General features: G+C 49.5%; 1 protein-coding gene across 1 annotated transcript in view; it reads left to right on the forward strand.

The window, feature by feature from the left end:
• Positions 1-19,233, forward strand: part of TBCE (tubulin folding cofactor E) — a 74,196-nt gene that overhangs the window by 40,780 nt on the left and 14,183 nt on the right. Inside the window, exons 5-7 of the mRNA XM_012459887.2 lie at positions 488-576; positions 7,213-7,312; positions 16,597-16,699. Coding sequence (XP_012315310.1) covers positions 488-576; positions 7,213-7,312; positions 16,597-16,699 — 292 coding nt within the window. The remainder of the gene's footprint in view (positions 1-487; positions 577-7,212; positions 7,313-16,596; positions 16,700-19,233) is intronic.

A 19,233-nucleotide genomic window follows, 5' to 3' on the forward strand; every position in this document is an offset into this window, starting at 1 on the left:
GAGGTCAGGAGTTCGAGATCAGCCTGGCCAACATGGTGAAACCCCCCATCTCTACTAAAAATACAAAAATTAGCCAGGCATGGTGGTGCACATCTGTATACCCAGCTACTCTGGAGGCTGAGGCAGGAAAATCGCCTCAACCTGGGAAGCAGAGGTTGCAGTGAGCTGAGATTATGCCACTGCACTCTAGCCTAGGCAACACAGCGAGACTCCATCTTAAAAAAAAAAAAAAAGTAACCCCTGGGGAGTAGAGGGAGAGTTGTGTTATGGAGAGAGACCCAGAGGACTTCAGCTGCATTTGTAATGTTTGTAGTGCTCTTTTTATCTTTTTCGTAATGCTTTTTTTCTTAATTTGGGTGGTGGTTACTGGTATTTGTATATTATTTTTGGTACTCTTTTTTATGTCTGAAATGCTGTTTAATTTTTTAAGGGGCCAGTGGATAGCATACATGCTTATGTGTCCATGTGAATTCTGTTTTTCATGCAGTCAGCTGAGCAAGTTGCAAGAAGTTTCTCTGAGGAACTGTGCAGTAAGTTGTGCTGGTGAGAAAGGAGGAGTTGCCGAGGCATGTCCCAGTATCCTTTTCACCGAGAGCTTGTTACTGGAATCTGGCTTTGGATGTGATGCCTGTGCCAGAGACTGCTAGCTGCCCACCCATCTCCACTCTTCACAGTGTCCCTCGTCATGCAGTTCGGCTTTGCTTGGTGCAGTTGGGGCCCAGATAAATTATATACCTTCCCAGACCCCTTTGCTTGCAGGTTTCCAGCATGACTTCCTCAGCTGTGGTGGAAGTTTCTAGACCAGGCTCCTTGAAAGGGGCACACTTGGCCAGGCATGGTGGCTCACGCCTGTAATCCCAGCACTTTGGAGGCCAAGGCGGGTGGATCACAAGGTCAGGAGATCAAGACTATCCTGGACAATGTGGTGAAACCCCATCTCTACTAAAAATACAAAAATTAGCTGGGCGTGGTCGTGCATACCTATAATCCCAACTACTCCAGGAGGCTGAGGCAGGAGAATTGCTTTAACCTGGGAGTCAGAGGTCACAGTAAGCCAAGATTGCCCTACTGCACTTTAGCGTGCGCCACAGAGCAAGACTCTGTCTCAAAAAACAAAAAGAAAGAGAAAGGGAACACACTTGGTTGGCCTCTGCCTTTTGCCTGTTGCCTTTACTCTTCCGCCTGTCTTGAGCAGATGGAATGCCCAGGGTTTCGGCAGCTGTCTTTTAAGTATGAAGAAAGCCATCCGATACAGATTGGGAGAGCAGAGGATAGGGAATCTGGGCTCCTGTGTCCCGGGGCCCCTGCTTCAGCCCTGGTCTGCCTTCTCATGCAGGTGTTTTTTTTTTTTTTTGAGACAGGCTGGACTGTTGTGGCGTGATCTCTGCACAGTGTAACCTCTGCCTCCCAGGTTCAAGTGATTCTCTTGCCTCAGCCTCCCTAGTAGCTGGGATTACAGGTGCCCACCACCATGCCCAGCTAATTTTTGTGTTTTTAGTAGAGACGGGGTTTTGCCATTTGGCCAGGCTGGTCACAAACTCCTGACCTCAGGTGATTCACCCACCTCAGCCTCCCAAAGTGCTGGGATTATAGGTGTGAGCCACATGCCTGGCCTTATGCAGTTCTTATTAGTAGGAAAGACTCTGGTTCTGGTTCCATGCAGCTGAATGCAGTTTGTTCTAATACCCCAAAACAGGCTCTTCCTAAAGTTTGGAATCTCTTTTCTCTACTTTCTCTTATTAGTGTTATTTTTGTCTTATGTTGCTTTTCTGCCGACAGCAAAAATGTAGGAGGTAAGTTAAAATTTCCAGGATGGACAAGGTGGCTCATGCCTGTAATCCCAGCATTTTGGGAGGCTGAGACTGGAGGACCGCTTGAGGCCAGGAGTTTGAACGTTGCGAGACCTTGTCTCTATAAAAAAATTAAAACAAAACTGGGTATGGTGGCTTGCGCCTGTCATCTCGGCTACTGGGAGGCTGAGGTGGCAGGATTGCTTGAGCCCGGGAGTTCGAGGCTGTGATGAGCCATGATCATGCCACTATACTCCAGCCTGGGTGACAGCTAGACCCTGTTTCTATTAAGAAATTTCCCATGGAAACCAAAAGGCCTTTTCCCAATTCATTAAGTCTATCTGATCTCTACATAATAATTTTTGCAAAAAATAACAGTTTTGATCAGTTTTTCCTGAGTGAAGAGTTGCCAGGTTTAATAGCTCTCTTTGGCAAAATGCCCCAACAGTGCAGTGAAGGAAATTAGATCAGAACTCTCCCAATCTGTGTGTCTGAGGTTTCAGTTATCTTTGGGGAAACAGCCTGGGGGATCTGTTGGGACCTGTGGTAGCTGCAACGTCCAGTGTCTGCCCCCGAGCAGCCTCCTCCGTTGACCCCAATGTGCTGCAAATATGTGGTCATTTTCAGAGGTAGGCAGCTGGAGTTAGGGGAATTGAAGTGGATGCAGAAAAGAGTTTGCTAGGGATGGCTGGGCACGGTGGCTCACACTTGTAATCCCAGCACTTTGGGAGGCTGAGGGATCACGAGGTCAGGAGTTTGAGACCAGCCTGGCCAACATGGTGAAACACCATCTCTACTAAAGTTGCAAAAATAAAATAAAATAAAATTAGCCAAGCATGGTGGTGTGTACCTGTAATCCCAGCTACTTGGGAGGCTGAGGCAGGAGAATCACTTGAACCTGGGAGGTGGAGGTTGCAGTGAGCTGGGATTGTGCCATTGCACTCCAGCCTGGATGACAGGGTGAGACTCTGTCTCAAAAAAAAAAAAAAAAGAGTTTGCTAAGGAGCTAATGCCACAGAAGTGTTAGAGCATTTTGTATTCAGCCTGGCCTATTCCCAAATCATTTCAGAGGATTGGTAATCGGGCTGTGTGCAGTGGTTCATGCCTGTAATTCCAGCACTTTGGGAGGCCAAGGCGGGTGAATCATCTGAGGTCAGTTCAAGACCAGCCTGACCAACATGGTGAAACCCTGTCTGTACTAAAAATACAAAAAATTAGCTCGACGTGGTGGCATGTGCCTGTAATCCCAGCTACTCGGGAGGAGGCTGAGGCAAGAGAATCACTGGAACCCAGGAGGCAGAGATTGCAGTGAGCTGAGGTGACACCACTGTACCCCAGCCTGGGTGACAGAGCAACACTCTGTCTCAAAAAAAAAAAAAAAATAGGCCAGGTGTGGTGGCTCATGCCTGTAATCCTAGCACTTTGGGAGGCTGAGGTGGGTGGATCACCTGAGGTCACAAATCAGGAGTTCAAGACCAGCCCGGCCACCATGGTGAAACCCTGTCTCTACTAAAAATACAAAAATTAGCTGGGAGTGGTGGTGGGCACCTGTTATTCCAGCTGCTTGGGAGGCTGGGGCAGGAGAATGGCTTGAACCTGGGGGGCAGAGGTTGCAGTGAGCCGAGATCGTGCCACTGCACTCCAGCCTGGGCAGCAAGAGCAAGACTCTGTCTCAAAAAAAAAGAACAGATGTGGCCAGTAGATGGGTTTGGGAATGTTTGCTGTTTGGTTGCTCAGAGCTGTCAGCAGTGTCCTGGAGAATCAGCATGTTTGTTTATCCTGCTCTTTTCTGGAGAAAAATGTCCCCCAAGACACGAAGAAATGAGGTTTCATGAGATAATCAAGTTATGGTTGGCATTTGCACATACAGTGATGAATGTCTTGCAGTTCCCGATTGAATTCTCGCCAGAGTGGAAGGATTGCTTTGGGTGCTTAATCCAGTTATCCTGCTTTAGGTTGGTCTCTCTTTGAGGTCATTTAATCGACCGGAACTCAAAACAGTGGGAGCGTTGCAGACCCGGGTATGTCAAATCTCAGGGCACTTCCAGGGGAAGGGATGAGCCGCCACCTCCCGCACGAACTGTGGATTTGAATCTGTGCACAGGAGCCAGACCTGTGTTTCCATGGGAGCTCCTTGAACGGCGTGTGTGGGAGAGGCAACCACATATTGACAGCTGTTGTTCTTTGTGGTTGATTTCAGGATGTAGGTGGTCTGTGTGCTCTGCACAGACCTTAGAAACAATTATAACTCTAGGCTACATAATGGGAAGCAGCAGAGAGTGAAGAGTGATTGGTCTTAAACCCTTCCTCAGCAGCCTAGCGGCCGATTTAGCAGGGTTAATGGAAACCCAGGGTGGCCGAAGTGTCACCCACAGGTCTGGAAAGCACCCTGTGCATCAGCCTGCGTAAGGCGGTGTCAGGAAGCCAGGGCAGATGAGGGGAGCCCGAGGAGGAGGAGCAGAGGACAGTTTACAGAAGTGATCATGCAGGTGTGTCCCCAAGGACGGCGGAGGAGCCCGAGGGGACCTCAGGATGTTTGCCCGGTCTGGAATTCTCGGCAGCCTGCACTGATTCTTCTCCCGTTGGATGCGACGGCCACAGCAAAATCGAGGCTATTCTGTAGCTACTCATATTACCAGCTGAAATGCAACTGTTGAAGCGGGTAGACCCCATTGTTAGCTCTTGAGCTGTAGTAGTCCAGGCAGCTGGCAGGATTCGGGCACAGGTAGCTGGCGACTGGGTTTGGAGTCATCCCTTTCTTCGCGTCTTCTCTGGCGTCCTTCCCTTGTTCCCGACCTTCTTGCAGAGCTTCCTAATTGGTTCCTGTTGAAAACAGTTTCCTTTCTAACCAGTGCTCTGGAGTGATGCCGGTGTTTGTAAAGAAACTTTCTCCATGCGTTTTATTTATGTTTGATGACTGTCTGTTGCATTATGGGGTGGGATAAAATGGATTTTAGATCGAGGCTGACTTGGGTGTAAATTCGCACTTGTTCATTTGTATGCAGTGACACAGCTCCTTGACTGCTGTGTCACTGTTTCTTCTGCTGTGAAAAAGGAAAACCACCCAGCAATCAGCATAGCACCTGGGCCTGGTTAGCAGCGACAGCAGCGGCGGTGGGGGGGTGGGGGGCGGTGGCGGGGGGGGGCTTTTGCTGCTGCTGTTGTTATTACTGGATCTTAGAGCTTTCTTTTTTTTTTTGGAGACGGAGTCTCGCTCTTTTACCCAGGCTGGAGTGCAGTGGCACGATCTTGTCTCACCTCAACCTTCTGCCTCCTGGGTTCAAGTGATTCACCTGCCTCAGTCCCCTGAGTAGCTTGGCTGATTTTTGTATTTTTAGTAGAGATGGGGTTTCACCATGTTGGCCAGGCTGGTTTCAAACTCCTGACCTCAGGTGATCTGTTTGCCTCGGCCTCTCAAAGTGCTGGGGTTACAGGCGTGAGCCACTGTGCCCAGCCTGGATCTTAGAGCTCTTCTTCTGTCGCTGGCCACTCCTCCTCAGTCGCTTCTGTGGGACATTTCTCTGGTTGCAGAGTATTGGATGTACCTCGAGGCTCAGACTTGGGAGGCCTGGCTTCTTGGGAGACCTTCTAGGGTGTGGCTGGCCCTCCTTCATGGCCTGCCCCCTTCCACATCTGTCTCAAGCTGCTGCTTTGATACCTCTGTCTGGCTATCTAATGACCATCTCAGATTTAGCATGTCAGAACTAAGACCCTTCATACCTACTCATCCTGTAGTCTTTTCCCTTGTAGTAAATGACAGTTCCAGTTGCACAGGCCACAGATCTTGGAGTTGTCCTTGACACTCCCCTTCTCCCATGCCCTGCACCTAAATCCATTGGGAAATTCTGTGAGCTCCACTTCCAGAGTCAGATGCCCCCTCTGACGTGTTTTGCGCTCTCGTGCTGCTAGTTTGCTCTCGCCTCCTGGAGACTCCCTGCCCTCCTTTGCTTCCCTGCAGTGTGTGCTCAACTCAGCAGCACAGTGACTTTTACTTTTTTTTTTCTTTACATAATAGAGATCCAAGTCAAAGCAGAATGCTTTTTAAAAGACCCAGGTCATCTTTCGCTGCTCCAAAGCCTCCAACACCTCCCATTTGGAGCAGAGACTAGCAAAGACTTTGAAGTGGCCTGCAAGGCCCTTTGTGATATGGCCTGGCCCCTTGTCCCTTGTGACCTCGTTTCTAGTAGCCCTAGCCCATCTGCTCCAGTCGCAGAGGTACTGGCAGTTCCTGTCATAGGCTGAGCTCCTTCTCACCCCAGGGCCTTTGCTGTTGTCCCTTGTCTGTCGGGCCCTAAATGATTACTTGCAGAATAGAAGAGTGCGCTGAATAATTTCCACACATACACATATCAGATAAGAGTGTAGCCTCCTCCACTAGTTGGCTTGGTCCTGCTGCAAGCTTCTCTGTCTTTCTCTGCAGGGACCTGGCTAAGCTGTGCCCCTTCCTGATGGCACTGCTCCTGCACCTCGCCCTTCACCCCGACTTGTGTTGCCCATCGGCTTTGCTTTTCCTGCCCTACTGTGTTATCCTCTCTGTATCCCTGTACCACGAGCAGTTGGGTGATACTATTACAACTGCCTCCAGGCTACCAGACACCTTTTCAGTTCCTACGTCATGCACTTTTGAACACGTGTCCCAAGTTGGCCACTATTCTTTCCCCTGTAGATGCTATTTATCTGGAGATTCCTATGGTAATGGTGCCCCGTAGAAGGTCATGTGCTGGGGTGAGGCTTGTGGCTGCTCATCAGTGCCGAGGGCAAGGCCTGCCTGTACACCTCAGGTGCTTAAGAAATCATAGTTACCCTCACTGCTTTTCTCCTCTCCTTTTGATGGATGGCTCAAGGATGGTTTAGCGTTATGACATTTGGTTCCTTTTCATTTGATTGTAGATGCTTGTCTCAAGTTTTGAATCTATGACAATGAACTTTTAATTTATTTTTAGTTTTTTGAGACAGTCTCACTCTGTCCCCCAGGCTGGAGTACAGTGGCACAATCTCCGCTCACTGCAACCTCCGCTTCCTGGGCTCTAGAGATTCTCATGCCTCAACCTTCTGAGTAGCTAGAATTACAAGCACGTGCCACCACACCCTTGAATTTTTAGTAGAGACGGGGTTTTGCCATGTTGGCCAGGCTGGTCTTTTAACTTCTGACCTCAGGTGATCCACCTACCTTGGCTTCCTAAAGTGCTGGGATTATAGGCATAAGCCACTGCACCCGGCCTGACAATGAACTTTTTGGTTTCTCAGTGAAAGTTTGGATAACTTAAAAGATAAAAGTATTATATACTCCTGAAAAAATTTCAAGCAGACTAGAGGGTATAAAATGAAAAGTTAAAGTGCTCATGCTCTGGAATGAAGAGTAACTACTTTTATGTCTTTTGTGAATCTTTTGAAATTACTGTTTCTTAACATGTGCTTTTAGATATTAGAAATGTTGATTTGTCAAAAAACCTGTTGTCGTCATGGGATGAAGTGATGCGCATTGCTGATCAGCTCAGACATCTGGAAGTCCTTAATCTCAGGTAGGAACTTCTGGTTGCCGAATTTCACGAACAATTAAACCCATCTCTCCTTGCTTCCTTCCAGCATCCCTGTGGAAATGAGGTAGGAGCCAGAAGGATTAAGGCTGCCACCGGCTGATCCAAGGTGTTAAGAAGAAATTACTCAAGCAGATAGTGAGGGTATGGAAATCCTCAGTAAGGTTTTCCTTTTAATGAAAAGCAGCCCCAAATTATTTTTCTTTCTAACAAAGAGCAGCCTGAGAAATCTAGCTGCAGACGTAGATGCTGACAGTTGTGCCAATCACGTTCAAGATGGCGGCTCCCTCTTCCCTTCTCCAGCCATGTGTACAGTAAGGAGCAGACAAGATGGCGCCAGCCAAAGGGAAAGTTCATTGACACAATAAGATTAGGGTGGGGTGACCAGCCTTCCCCGCTGTGGAAACGTCGTGCCTGATGGAAGGAATCTGTGAGCGCTCGGTAAATCAGACACTGTCTCCTCCAGCCGAACTCTAAACTGCATCTGCTGCCAGCTTGCCTTTTTCCTCTTGGAATTCCCTCTCTCACTAGGGAGAGAGCTGTTTTCCTTTTTCTCTCTCTTGCCTGTTAAATCTCCGCTCCTGAACTCCTCAAGCGTGTCCTTGTCCTAAGTTTTCCTGGCGTGAGAAGAGGAATGCCAGGTACATACCCCAGACAGTGTGGCCCCTTCACTAGTTGACATTTTTACACAGGCAGATTTTGTTTTACTTGAATTTTTCTAAATTTAAGGACACATTTAATCTTTAAGGACGCCATACACACACACACACACACACACACACACACACACGGTCTCGAACTCCTGACCTTAGGTTATCTGCCCACCTTGGCCTCCCAAAGTGCTAGGATTCCAGGCATGAGCCACTGCACCTGGCCTAGGCTTCCCCTTTCATAGTTGAACCAGTTTTGCATAGATAGGTGAGTGTACAGTATAGCAGGTAGACAGGCCTGAATGAGTTGTGCCCCCAAATAGAGCAAATGAGGGTAATTCAACCCATGGTGTCTCATCTTCTGGAAATAATGGGCTTGTGGGTGTAAGGTCTGTTCTCTCTGAGGATAAAATGAAGAAACTGAGGCCAGCACGAAAATAATCCAATGCAAGGGAATTTATTCAGGCTCCCGGGTGAGGTTCTTCGGTCCGACAGGAAGGGCCGGAGAAGTCACGCAGACTCCTCTCAGGCACGGGGTTTTATAGGGAGTGGAGGCGTTTGATTGGCTGTGCCCAAGGTGAGTGAGACAAAATGGTGGGGAGTGGGGCCCGGTTGGAACAAAATGGCAGGGAGTGGGGCCCAGATAGGACAAAATGGTAGGCAGGGAGTGGGGCCCAGACAGGACAAAATGGTAGGCAGGGAGTGGGGCCCAGATAGGACAAAATGGTAAGCAGGAAGACAAAATGGCAGGCACGGAGTGGGGCCTGGATAGGACAGAATGGTAGGTAGGGAGTGGGGCCTGGATGGGACAAAATGCTATCAGGTAGGTCCTGACGGGGCTTTTTTTCCTGGGCTCCCGGGGTGGTGGGGGGAGGTGTGTCTGAGCTCCCGGTGAGGGAAGGAGGCGTGTCCGAGCTCCCCATGACGCAACCAGCCTTACATTCCGACCTTTTGATGATAGAGGGTGCCGCTCTTCCTGACTACTTCCTGCTGAATAGAGGTGAAGTAAGGGGGACAGGTCAGTCGGCTGGCACCTCGACTGAAGAGTCGGACACGTCCAACTTCTTGCATATGAGCTTGTAGTGCTGTATTGGGTTCTAGTGGTGGGGCCTCGTTTCCAGGATTCCTGCAAGTAGAATCACCAGACATAGTAGGGGCTGGCTTTAAGGGAAGATATTAGAAGAAATGTTACAAGGAGAATTAGAAAGATCAGGAGTTGATGGGCAGGGGCAGCGGGTGAGGCGAAGGCGAGTGGGGCCCAGGGATTTGGATTTCCACTGGTCATTTTGCGGTGCCAGTTTAAGGCGGGACATGATACCATGGGGTGTGACCCAGGAGCTTGGCAGCTGTGGGGGTGGTCAGGATAACGATGTGGGGTCCTGACCACCTGGGCTGCAGAGATCCTGGCTGGAGCTCCCGGAGGAGAACACTGTCACCTGGCTGAAGGAGTGCTACCGGGTGCGAGTCTCCAGGCCCTGGAACAACGGGGAGAGCACAATCTGCGTGCTCCCTGAGTAAGTGGCAGAGGAGAGATAGATAGGGAAGGTAGGTGGCTAGGGGAGGTGGTTGCACCGGGAAATTATGAGAGACCAGGAAAGGTTGGCCGTACAGCAACTCAAAGGGACTAAGACCCATTGGTTCCCGTGGGGTGGCTCGGATCCGGGCTAGAGCAAGAGGTAGGAGAGTAGGCCAAGAAAGTTTTACCTCAATGGTCAGTTTGGCCAAATGGTCTTTGAGAATGCCGTGGGCCTGTTCGACCTTACCCGATGACTGAGGGTGGTAGGGGATGTGTAGTTTCCAGGAGATGCTGAGAGACTTGACAACCAGCTGGACTACCTGGGCTATGAATGCTGGACCATTGTCTGTCTGGATGGTGGCAGGTAGGCCAAAGCGGGGGATGATCTCTTGAATAAGAATGGAGGGTACTGTGTCTGCTGTTTCACGAGAGGTAGGAAAGGCTTCAATCCAACCTGAAAAGATATCTACAAAGGTTAGGAGGTAGCGAAGTTATTTGTGAGTGGGCATATGGGTGATATCAATTTGCCAATCCTGAGCCGACAGGTTGCCATGCATTTGGTGGGTAGGAAACTGTAGCCTCAAGCTTCCCTAAGTTGAGACCTTAGAGCAAGTAACACATGTTTTGTGTACCTGCTCAATTGTCTGTTGCAAACCTGGTGAATAAAAGAGGGGTTGCACAAAGCGGTGTAACGCTTTGGGCCCTATATGTAAGGATTGGTGGATTTCGGCAATAATTTTAGGAGCCTGTTCCCATGGAAGGGAGATCTTATTATTTAGGAAGATCCAGCCCTGGTCAGACTTGGTTCCACCTCTTAACATAAGGTCCCATGTTTCTGATGGTGTGTACACTGGTGACGTGGCTGTGGTAAGGAACAGGACTGTAGTGGGAGCCGGTCTAGTACTGGTTAGAGCCTTTGCTACCGCATCTGCCCTTGCATTGCCCCGAGAAACGGCATCCTGCTGGGCCCGCTGCCCCCGACAGTGGATGACAGTGACCCCTTTGGGGAGTAACAGAACTTACAAGAGGTTTGAGATATGGGTGGCATTGACTATGGGGGGTCCTCTTTATGGTAAGGAATCCTCGCTCTTTCCAAAGGGCAGAGTGACAATGAGTAATAAGGAAAGCATACTTGGAGTCTGTATAGATATTTGCCCATTTCCCTTTTGCTAGTGTGAGAGCTCGGGTTAAGGTGATGAGCTCTGCCTTTTGGGATGTTATCCCATCAGGGAGTTGGCGTGCCTCAAGGGTGGCTGAATCTGTGACTACAACATAGGCTGCTTTTTGCCGTCCCTCGGCCATTATTACTGAACTCCCATCTACATACAAGGTAAAGTCGGGGCTGGGGAGTGGAAGACCCTCTCGTGGCTTAGCAAATGCCTCTATTAGTTCAGGACAGGAATGAATTGGGGAAGGGGAGTGGGATGGAAGGGGAAGTAAAGTAGCAGGATTGAGTGGAGAAGAAGGATGAAGACTAACTGAAGGATTTTCAATGAAAAGTAAGTGAAACTCTTGTAACCGGGAAGGTCCTAGGTGTGCGAGAGACTTATGAGAGAGAAGGTCAGTGAGCTGATGGGGAGAAAATACCAAGATCCGCTGGTCTAAGGTAAGTTTTAGGGATTCCTTAGTGAGTTCTGTTGCCGCTCCCAAAGCCCACAGGCAAGGCTGCCATCCTCTGACCGTGGGATCAAGTTGCTTTGATAAGTAGGCTACTAGACGATATACAGGGCCTAGGGGCTGAGTTAAGACTTCAACTGCAATTCCCTGTTTTTCGTCAGTAAACAAATGGAAGGGACGATTGAGATCAGGTAACTGGAGCGGAGGTGCCGTGGACAGGGCAGTTTGTAGTGCTTTGAAAGCCTGTTTTACTACTCCAGGGTGAGAGAGGGGTTCAGTAGGTGTGTCTTTAGCTGCTATATACAGAGGTTTAGCTAAAGAGGCAAAATTAGGTATCCAATGTCGGAAAAATCCTACAAACCCTAAAAAGGAGAGGATTTGGTCTGCCGTTTCTGGAGGCTGTAATGAAGGGAGTGCCTTTTTCCGGTCTGTTGTCAGGTTCTTGGTTGTAGGGGTGAGGCATATGCCTAAGTAAACAAGGTGACTGACAACTGCGCTTTGGAAGGGGATACTCGGTATCCTTTAGATCCCAGAAAGTTAAGAAGAGTGGCTGTATGCTGTTGAGACAGGGAGAGGGAGGGACTACAGAGTAAAAGGTCGTCCACATATTGTAGGAGGAAACTGGGTTGGAGAGGGCAGGAGCTGAGATCAGCCGCCAAGGCCTGCCCAAAAATATGGGGACTGTCTCTGAATCCTTGGGGCAAAACTGTCCAGGTAAGCTGTTGTGCCAAATTGGTGTCCGGATCAGTCCAGGTGAAGGCAAAGAGAAAATACGACTCAGGGTGTAGAGGGATGGTAAAGAAGGCATCCTTGAGGTCCAGAACTGTGAAGTGGGAGGTATTGGAGGGAATGTTAGGTAACAAGGTATATGGGTTTGGGACCACCGGGTTCAGGGGTACTACCGCCTCGTTGATAAGGCGTAGGTCCTGAACCAAGCGATAGTCACCGGACGGCTTTTGAACTGGCAATATAGGAGTGTTACAAGGGGAACTGGTGGGTATAAGGAGTCCCTGGGCTAGGAGTCGAGTGATGATGGGCTTCAGGCCCTGATGGTGGGTCTTTGAAATGGGAAACTGCAGACGTGAGGGAAAGTGAGTAGGATTCTTGAGAAATATTTTAACTGGTGTGTGATGTCTTGCCACTACAGGCTTGGAAGTATCCCACACCAAGGGATTGACTATATCGGGAGGGATAGGGGGTTGAGGCAAAGGGTTAAGACAGGGTGTAGTCTCAGTTAGGAGAGACAGTAGGAGGTGTGTATGTGAGGGGTTTGACTTTGTGTATGTGAGATTAGTGAGTTGGAGGGTGGCCCCTACAGTCTGGAGAATTATCTCTTCCTAGCAAGGGAACTGGGCATGAGGGTATGATTAAAAAGGAGTGAGAGAAGGAGTGTCCTTCGAGGAGACAGGTTAGGGAAGGGGTTTGGTTGGGATAGGAAAGCCTTCCATTGACTCCCATGACCAAGACCTGGGAAAGTATGCTAGGCCCTGAGTAGGAAGGTAATACAGAGTAGGTAGCCCCTGTGTCCACTAAGAAGGAAATGGATTTACCCGCTACCTGCAGCGTTACCCTGGGCAAGGGTGATGGGAGTCCTCGAGTCCGGGCTGCATCAGTCATCCAGAAGGCCAAGAAATTCAGGTAAAGGGACTGCCTCCTGCAGACTGGCCTGCTCCCCACATAGAGCTGCGGGGAGTGGGCTTTGGTCCGGGACGGGCAATCAACCTTCCAGTGTCCAGTTCGTTTGCAATTTGGGCAAGGTCCAGGGGGTGGCCGAGGACAGGGGCACTCCTGGGCCCAGTGTCTTTCTTGCCCACATCTATAACAGGACCCGGGCGGGGCCCTTAAAACATTTTGGAAGGGTTTTGATGGACCTCCCTCACCAGATGTTTGGTGGGCTGCTGGCCTCAGGGCTGCTACAAGAGCTTGGGTTTGGAGGCCAACCTTCTGCCTTAAGTGGGCCTGTCGGGTGACCTCAGCCTTATCCTCTCGGCCATTAAAAACTTTAAATACCATGTTTACCAGGTCTCGCATGGGAGTCTGGGGGCCCTCCTCAGCTTTTTTAAGTTTTCTCCTTATATCAGCCGCCGACTGGGAGATAAAATGGGTGGCTAGGACTGTAGCTCCTACTGAGGAGGCCGGATCCAGCCGTGTATGGAGGATCATAGCATTAGTTAAGCGGTCAAGGAAGACGGCTGGGTTTTCATCAGGTCCCTTAGTTATTTCCCTTAACTTATCGTAATTGACTACCTTTTGGGCTGCATTTTGCATGCCCGCCAGGAGGCACTGTAGCATCTGGTCTCGGCGGCGGCGGCCATCTCGACCGTCCTGATAGTCCCAATTAGGGTCGGCCTCTGGGACTGCTGCCGCACCTACTGGCATCTGGTTATCAGTCAGATGTACCTGATTAGCGTGTTCCCAGGCTGCTGTAAAAATCTGGTTACGCTCGTCTGGGGTGTGGGTGGAGGAAAGGATTACAAACATGTCATACCAGGTTAAATCATATGCCTGAGTAAGGTAATGGAATTCCTTGGTGTAAGCAGTAGGGTTGATGGAAAAAGAACCTAGGCATTTCTCAATGGCCGATAGGTCGGAGAGGGAGAAGGGAATGTGCACTCGGACAATGCCCTCTGCTCCGGCCACCTCGCAGAGGGGGCAAAGGAGGGAGGCCTCGTCGTTGGGAGCACCATGTGAGCAGGTGTGAGCACTAACAGGAGAGGCCAGGTTGTAATTAGGAGGTGGAGGAGCTGAAGGGGTTTGAGGTTTGTCATAAGGCAGAGGATTATTGGGTTGGGCCAGCAGAAAGGAGAGTTCCTCAGATGCATCAGGGTCAGAAAAGGAAGAGAAGGAAGGTGGAGGGGCTAAGGGTGAAGAGGAGGTTTCTTTGGCTAGAAGCACCTGGGCAGTGGTGCAAGAGGAACAGAGGGTGGGTTGGGAACGAAGATACCAGAAAGCCTGCACGTTTACAATGATCATAATTAGGAAGAAAACATAAAAAGACGTGGCCAGGGCTATCTGCCACATGGCTACAATAAAGACAGCACTACATACAAGACTGACAAACAAAGGGTGGGTGCCCCCCAGATGGGAGACCAGTCTGATGCCTTCCTGGCCACGTCCCCGTTGAACTGCGGGTTGAGGCCCACACAAGCCCCGTAGCTGTTAGGCCGTGGGACTACAGATAAATTCACTCACTCACTCACTCCGGAATTAGGAAGAAAAGGAGAAAAATAGAGTTAAAGTAGAAAGTGGGAGATGGTAGAGTTAAAAGTAGAAAGCGGGAGAAAGTAGAGTTAATAGAAAGCGGGAGAAAGTAGAGTTAATAGAAAGTGGGAGAAAGTAGAATTAATAGAAAGCAGGAGAAAGTAGAGTTAATAGAAAGCTGCTGCCATCTTAGGTGGAAGAGAAAGCTAAGAGCGAGAAGTGGCCGCCATCTTAAGGGCATGGTACAGCCACCATTTTGAGAGGGAGAAAGAGAGAAAGCTAAGAGAGAGACAGAAAAAGAAAGAAGCCGAAAATACAGTTTTTTAAAAATGGGAGCCTTTTATGCCAAATGGGCTAATTTAAAACAACAAATTTGGTATAAGCCAGGGGTTTGACTCTGCTGTGAGGTAGGGCTGCTTAAACAGGGCTTCTGAGTACCAACACCTCGGTTGCTGGTGAGGATTCAGGAAAGTGGGGACGTCTCCCTCAAATTCCTGACCCTAAGAAACCCCTCATGGGGAGAGAACAAGAGTGTAGGGACGTCTCCTCTTACACTCAGGTCCTAAACTGGAGTCACGGACTCATGGGGAAGGAAGCCGGAGTCACGGACTCGCGGCGGGAGGCCTCCCAGGGTCATGGACCCGTGGGGAAGGAAGGGAGGGAAGCTGGAGTCACGGACTCGCGGCGGGAGGCCTGCCAGGGTCATGGACCTGTGGGGAAGGAAGCCGGGGGGTCACGGACCCCTCAGCAGGGAAGCCGGGGGTCACGGACCCCACGGCAATGAGAATCCCTGACGCTGTGCGGCAGTTTTCGGACAGGGACTCCCTGAAAGCTGCAGGTGGGGTAGTGGGTAACAGAAGTCTTACCTTGTGGTGAAACGGCAGCTTCCCGGTCCGGCTCTGCGTGGAGGAGTCAGTTTCCCCCAAGAGGAGTCTTACAACTCCTTCCCGGGTTTCGGCACCATCTGTAAGGTCTGTTCTCACTGAGGATAAAATGAAGAAACTGAGGCCAGCACAAAAATAATCCAATGCAAGGGAATTTATTCAGGCTCCCGGGTGAGGTTCTTCAGTCCGACAGGAAGGGCCGGAGAAGTCACGCGGACTCCTCTCAGGCACGGGGTTTTATAGGGAGTGGAGGCGTTTGATTGGCTGTGCCCAAGGTGAGTGAGACAAAATGGTGGGGAGTGGGGCCCGGATGGAACAAAATGGCAGGGAGTGGGGCCCAGATAGGACAAAATGGTAGGCAGGGAGTGGGGCCCAGATAGGACAAAATGGTAAGCAGGAAGACAAAATGGCAGGCATGGAGTGGGGCCTGGATAGGACAGAATGGTAGGTAGGGAGTGGGGCCTGGATGGGACAAAATGCTATCAGGTAGGTCCTGACTGGGCTTTTTTTCTGGGCTCTCGGGGTGGAGGGGGGAGGTGTGTCTGAGCTCCCGGTGAGGGTAGGGGGCGTGTCCGAGCTCCCTGCGACACAACCAGCCTTACAGTGGGGTTTTTTGTTCTTTTTTTGAGACGTAGTCTTACTCTGTTGCCAGGCTGGAGTGCAGTGGCTTGATCTTGGCTCAATGCAGCCTCCACCTCCCAAGTTCAAGCGATTCTCCTGCCTCAGCCTCTTGAGTAGCTGGGACTACAGGCATGGACCACCACGTCCAGCTAATTTTAGTAGAGATGGGGTTTCACTGTGTTGGCCAGGATGGTCTCAATCTCTTGACCTCATGATCTGACCACGTCGGCCTCCCAAAGTGCCGGGATTTCAGGTGTGAGCCACTGTACCAGGCCGGGCTTGTGTTTTTTAATAATATCTTCTTGCAAAGTGACTGTCAAGATTGAGTACTTTCTGAGATTGAGCTCTTAAGAAAGAATTTAAAGGGCAATGATTTTACCCGTCCTCCTAGCCAAAGGGCAGACTATGTTTAGAGAAGCAAAATTCTAGCCCACGATTTAGTGTGTCAGTAAGACTGGAGAATGGGGGACTGTTTTGCCATGTGCAGAGTGATGCCTGAGTTTTGGGTTTACGAAGCTGCAGCCACATACAGCTGCCTTTATCCTGTGACAGCATCTTTACACAACCGATACCAAAAAGTTTTACGTTGTAAATGTTAAAAATTAGGTAGTCTTGATTCACTTGAATCATTAAAAAAGTGATTTTTTTAATGTAATTCCATTTTAAGGTTGAAACAAATCAAACTCCTTAGATCGAAGCCCAAATTGTTGCTTTTACTGACTATTTCAGTTGGGTTTACTGTATAGAAATAAGTATATTGTATCTTCTTTTTCTACACAGTGAAAATAAACTAAAATTTCCCTCTGGTTCAGCACCTCTAACTGGAACGTTTTCTGCACTGAAGGTGTTAGTCCTCAACCGAACAGGAATAACGTGGGCTGAGGTAATTGTCTGTCTTTGGTTTATTACACATTAATAAGCAATTAAAAATGTTTGGTTTAGCTAGGCGTGGTGGCTCATGCCTGTAATTCCAGCACTTTGGGAGGCTGAAGTGGGTGGATCACCTGACATCAGGAGTTCAAGACCAGCTTGGCCAACATGGTGAAACCCCGTCTCTACTTAAGATACAAAAACTTTGGGCGTGGTGGCGCATGCCTGTAATCCTAGGTACTTGGGTGGCTGAGGCAGGAGAATCGCTGGAACCCGGGAGGCGGAGGTTGCAGGGAGCCTGGGCAACAAGAGTCAGACCCTGTCTGAAAAAAAAGTTTAAGGTTGGGCGTGGTGGCTCACGCCTGTAATCCCGGCACTTTGTGAGGCTAAGGCAGGCAGATCACATGAGGTCAGGAGTTTGATATCAGCCTGGCCAACATGGTGAAACCCTGTGTCTACTAAAATACAAAAATTAGCCAAGCATGCACTTGTAATCCCAGCTACTTGGGAGGCTGAGACAGAATTGCTTGAACTCGGGAGGTGGAGGTTGCAGTGAGCTGAGATCGCACCACTGCACTCCAGCCTGGGTGACAGAGCAAGACTCCCATCTCCAAAAAAACAAACAAAAAAAAATTTTGGTTTAATAAAGAATTGACATACAACTCTGTCTTCATATTAATCATCCTAATATCTATTAATAGGTAACAGAATTTTTTTTTTTTTTTTTTTTTGGGACAGAGTCTTGCTCTGTCACCCAGGCTGGAGTGCAGTGGTGTGATCTCGGCTCACTGCAACCTCTGCCTCCTGGGTTCAAGCGATTCTCCTGCCTCAGCCTTCCGAGTAGCTGGGACTACAGGTATGTGCCACCACAGCTGGCTAATTTTTTTGTATTTTTAGTAGAGATGGTGTTTCACTGTGTTAGCCAGGATGGTCTCGATTTCCTGACCTCATGATCCGCCTGCCTCAGCCTCCCAAAGTGCTGGGATTACAGGCATGAGCCACTGCGCCTGGCCAACAGAATTCTTTAAACTGCCTTATAAAGGAGCATTGTAGCTGAGTTCTCCATCTAGGCGTCCATGTCCTCCCTCTGCTCATTTTGACTTGTTCTGGTGCCTTTAGAAACAGTGGTGCTCCATTGTGGTATGCAACAAATGTGAGCTTTGACAAACCTTAGTGTTAGCTATTGACTAGCTCCCTGAGTTTTCCTGTGAGTTTTTTTTTTTAGAACAGAAGTCAAACAGCAGAAAGGTTTTCACATCCTTTTCTTGTTAGAAGTTCAGCTCTTGGAATCCACTGTTCATTTTATACAGCTGGGCTCAAAAGTAGATTTGTGGGTCCTTGCACAGCAGCATTTGGGACTTATATCTGGCACTACTATTTCCTGTCAGAGGTGTACTGACTTCACACACCCAGAGCATTCCACTGTCGAACCAAGGCAAGGGCGTAGAATACATTCCCAGCCACGTTCACCCGGGAAGTGCCACAGAGGCCGCTCAATGAGAGACAAGTGGGCCCCTTGTGCCCTTACTATGCCCATGGCCATGGAGCCTCTTCCCTAGGGCTCCACCTCTGTGAGGTGCTTACTCCCTCTCCAGGTGTACATGTAGCTGGAAGACAAGAAGGGCCAGGCAGTGGGGCTCCTACTTGCAATCCCAGCACTTTGGGAGGCTGAGGTGGGAGGATCATTTGAGTCCAGGAATTTGAGGCTGCAGTGAGCTAGGATTGCACCTTTGCACTCCAGCCTGGGTAACAAAGCAACACCCATACACCCTCCAAATAAACCAGGAGGGGCACACAGAAATTCAGGTGGTGGAGATGGCAGAAAAGTTCCAGTGAGAACATTTAGAAATAGTTGATGAGGATGGGCATGGTGGCTCTCGCCTATAATTCCAGCCAGCACTTTGGGAGGCCCAGGCAGGAGAATCACTTGAGGCCAGGAGTTCAAGACCAGCCTAGGCAACATAGATCCTGTAGATGCCGTATGTATATAAAATATTATATATTATTATTATATGTATATATATTTTTGAGATGGAGTCTTGCTCTCTTGTCCAGGCTGGAGTGCAGTAGTGCGATCTTGGCCTACCACAACCTCTGCCTCCCGAGTTCAAGTGATTCTCCTGCCTCAGCCTCCCGAGTAGCTGGGACTACAGGTGTGCGCCACCATGCCTGGCTAATTTGTGCATTTTTTTTTTTTTTTTTTGAAACAGAGTCTTTGTCGGCCAGGCTGGAGTGCAGTGGCACAATCTTGGCTCACTGCAGCCTCTGCCTCCCGGGTTCAAGCAGTTCTCTGCCTTAGCCTCCGAGTAGCTGGGATTGCAGGTGCCTGCCACCACCAGGCTAATTTTTGTATTTTTAATAGAGATGGAGTTTCGCCATCTTGGCCAAGCTGCTCTTGAACTCCTGACCTCGTGATCTACCCACTGTGGTCTCCCAAAGTGCTGGGATTACAGGCGTAAGCCACTGCGCCTGGCCTAATTTTTGTATCTTTAGTAGAGATCGTGTTTTACTATGTTGGCCAGGCTGGTCTTGAACTCCTGACCTGCT

Source organism: Aotus nancymaae, unplaced genomic scaffold, assembly GCF_030222135.1.
Source record: "Aotus nancymaae isolate 86718 unplaced genomic scaffold, 86718_ANA_hifiasm-v0.15.2.pri h1tg000032l_0, whole genome shotgun sequence".
In the NCBI taxonomy this organism is placed as follows: Eukaryota; Metazoa; Chordata; class Mammalia; order Primates; family Aotidae; genus Aotus; species Aotus nancymaae.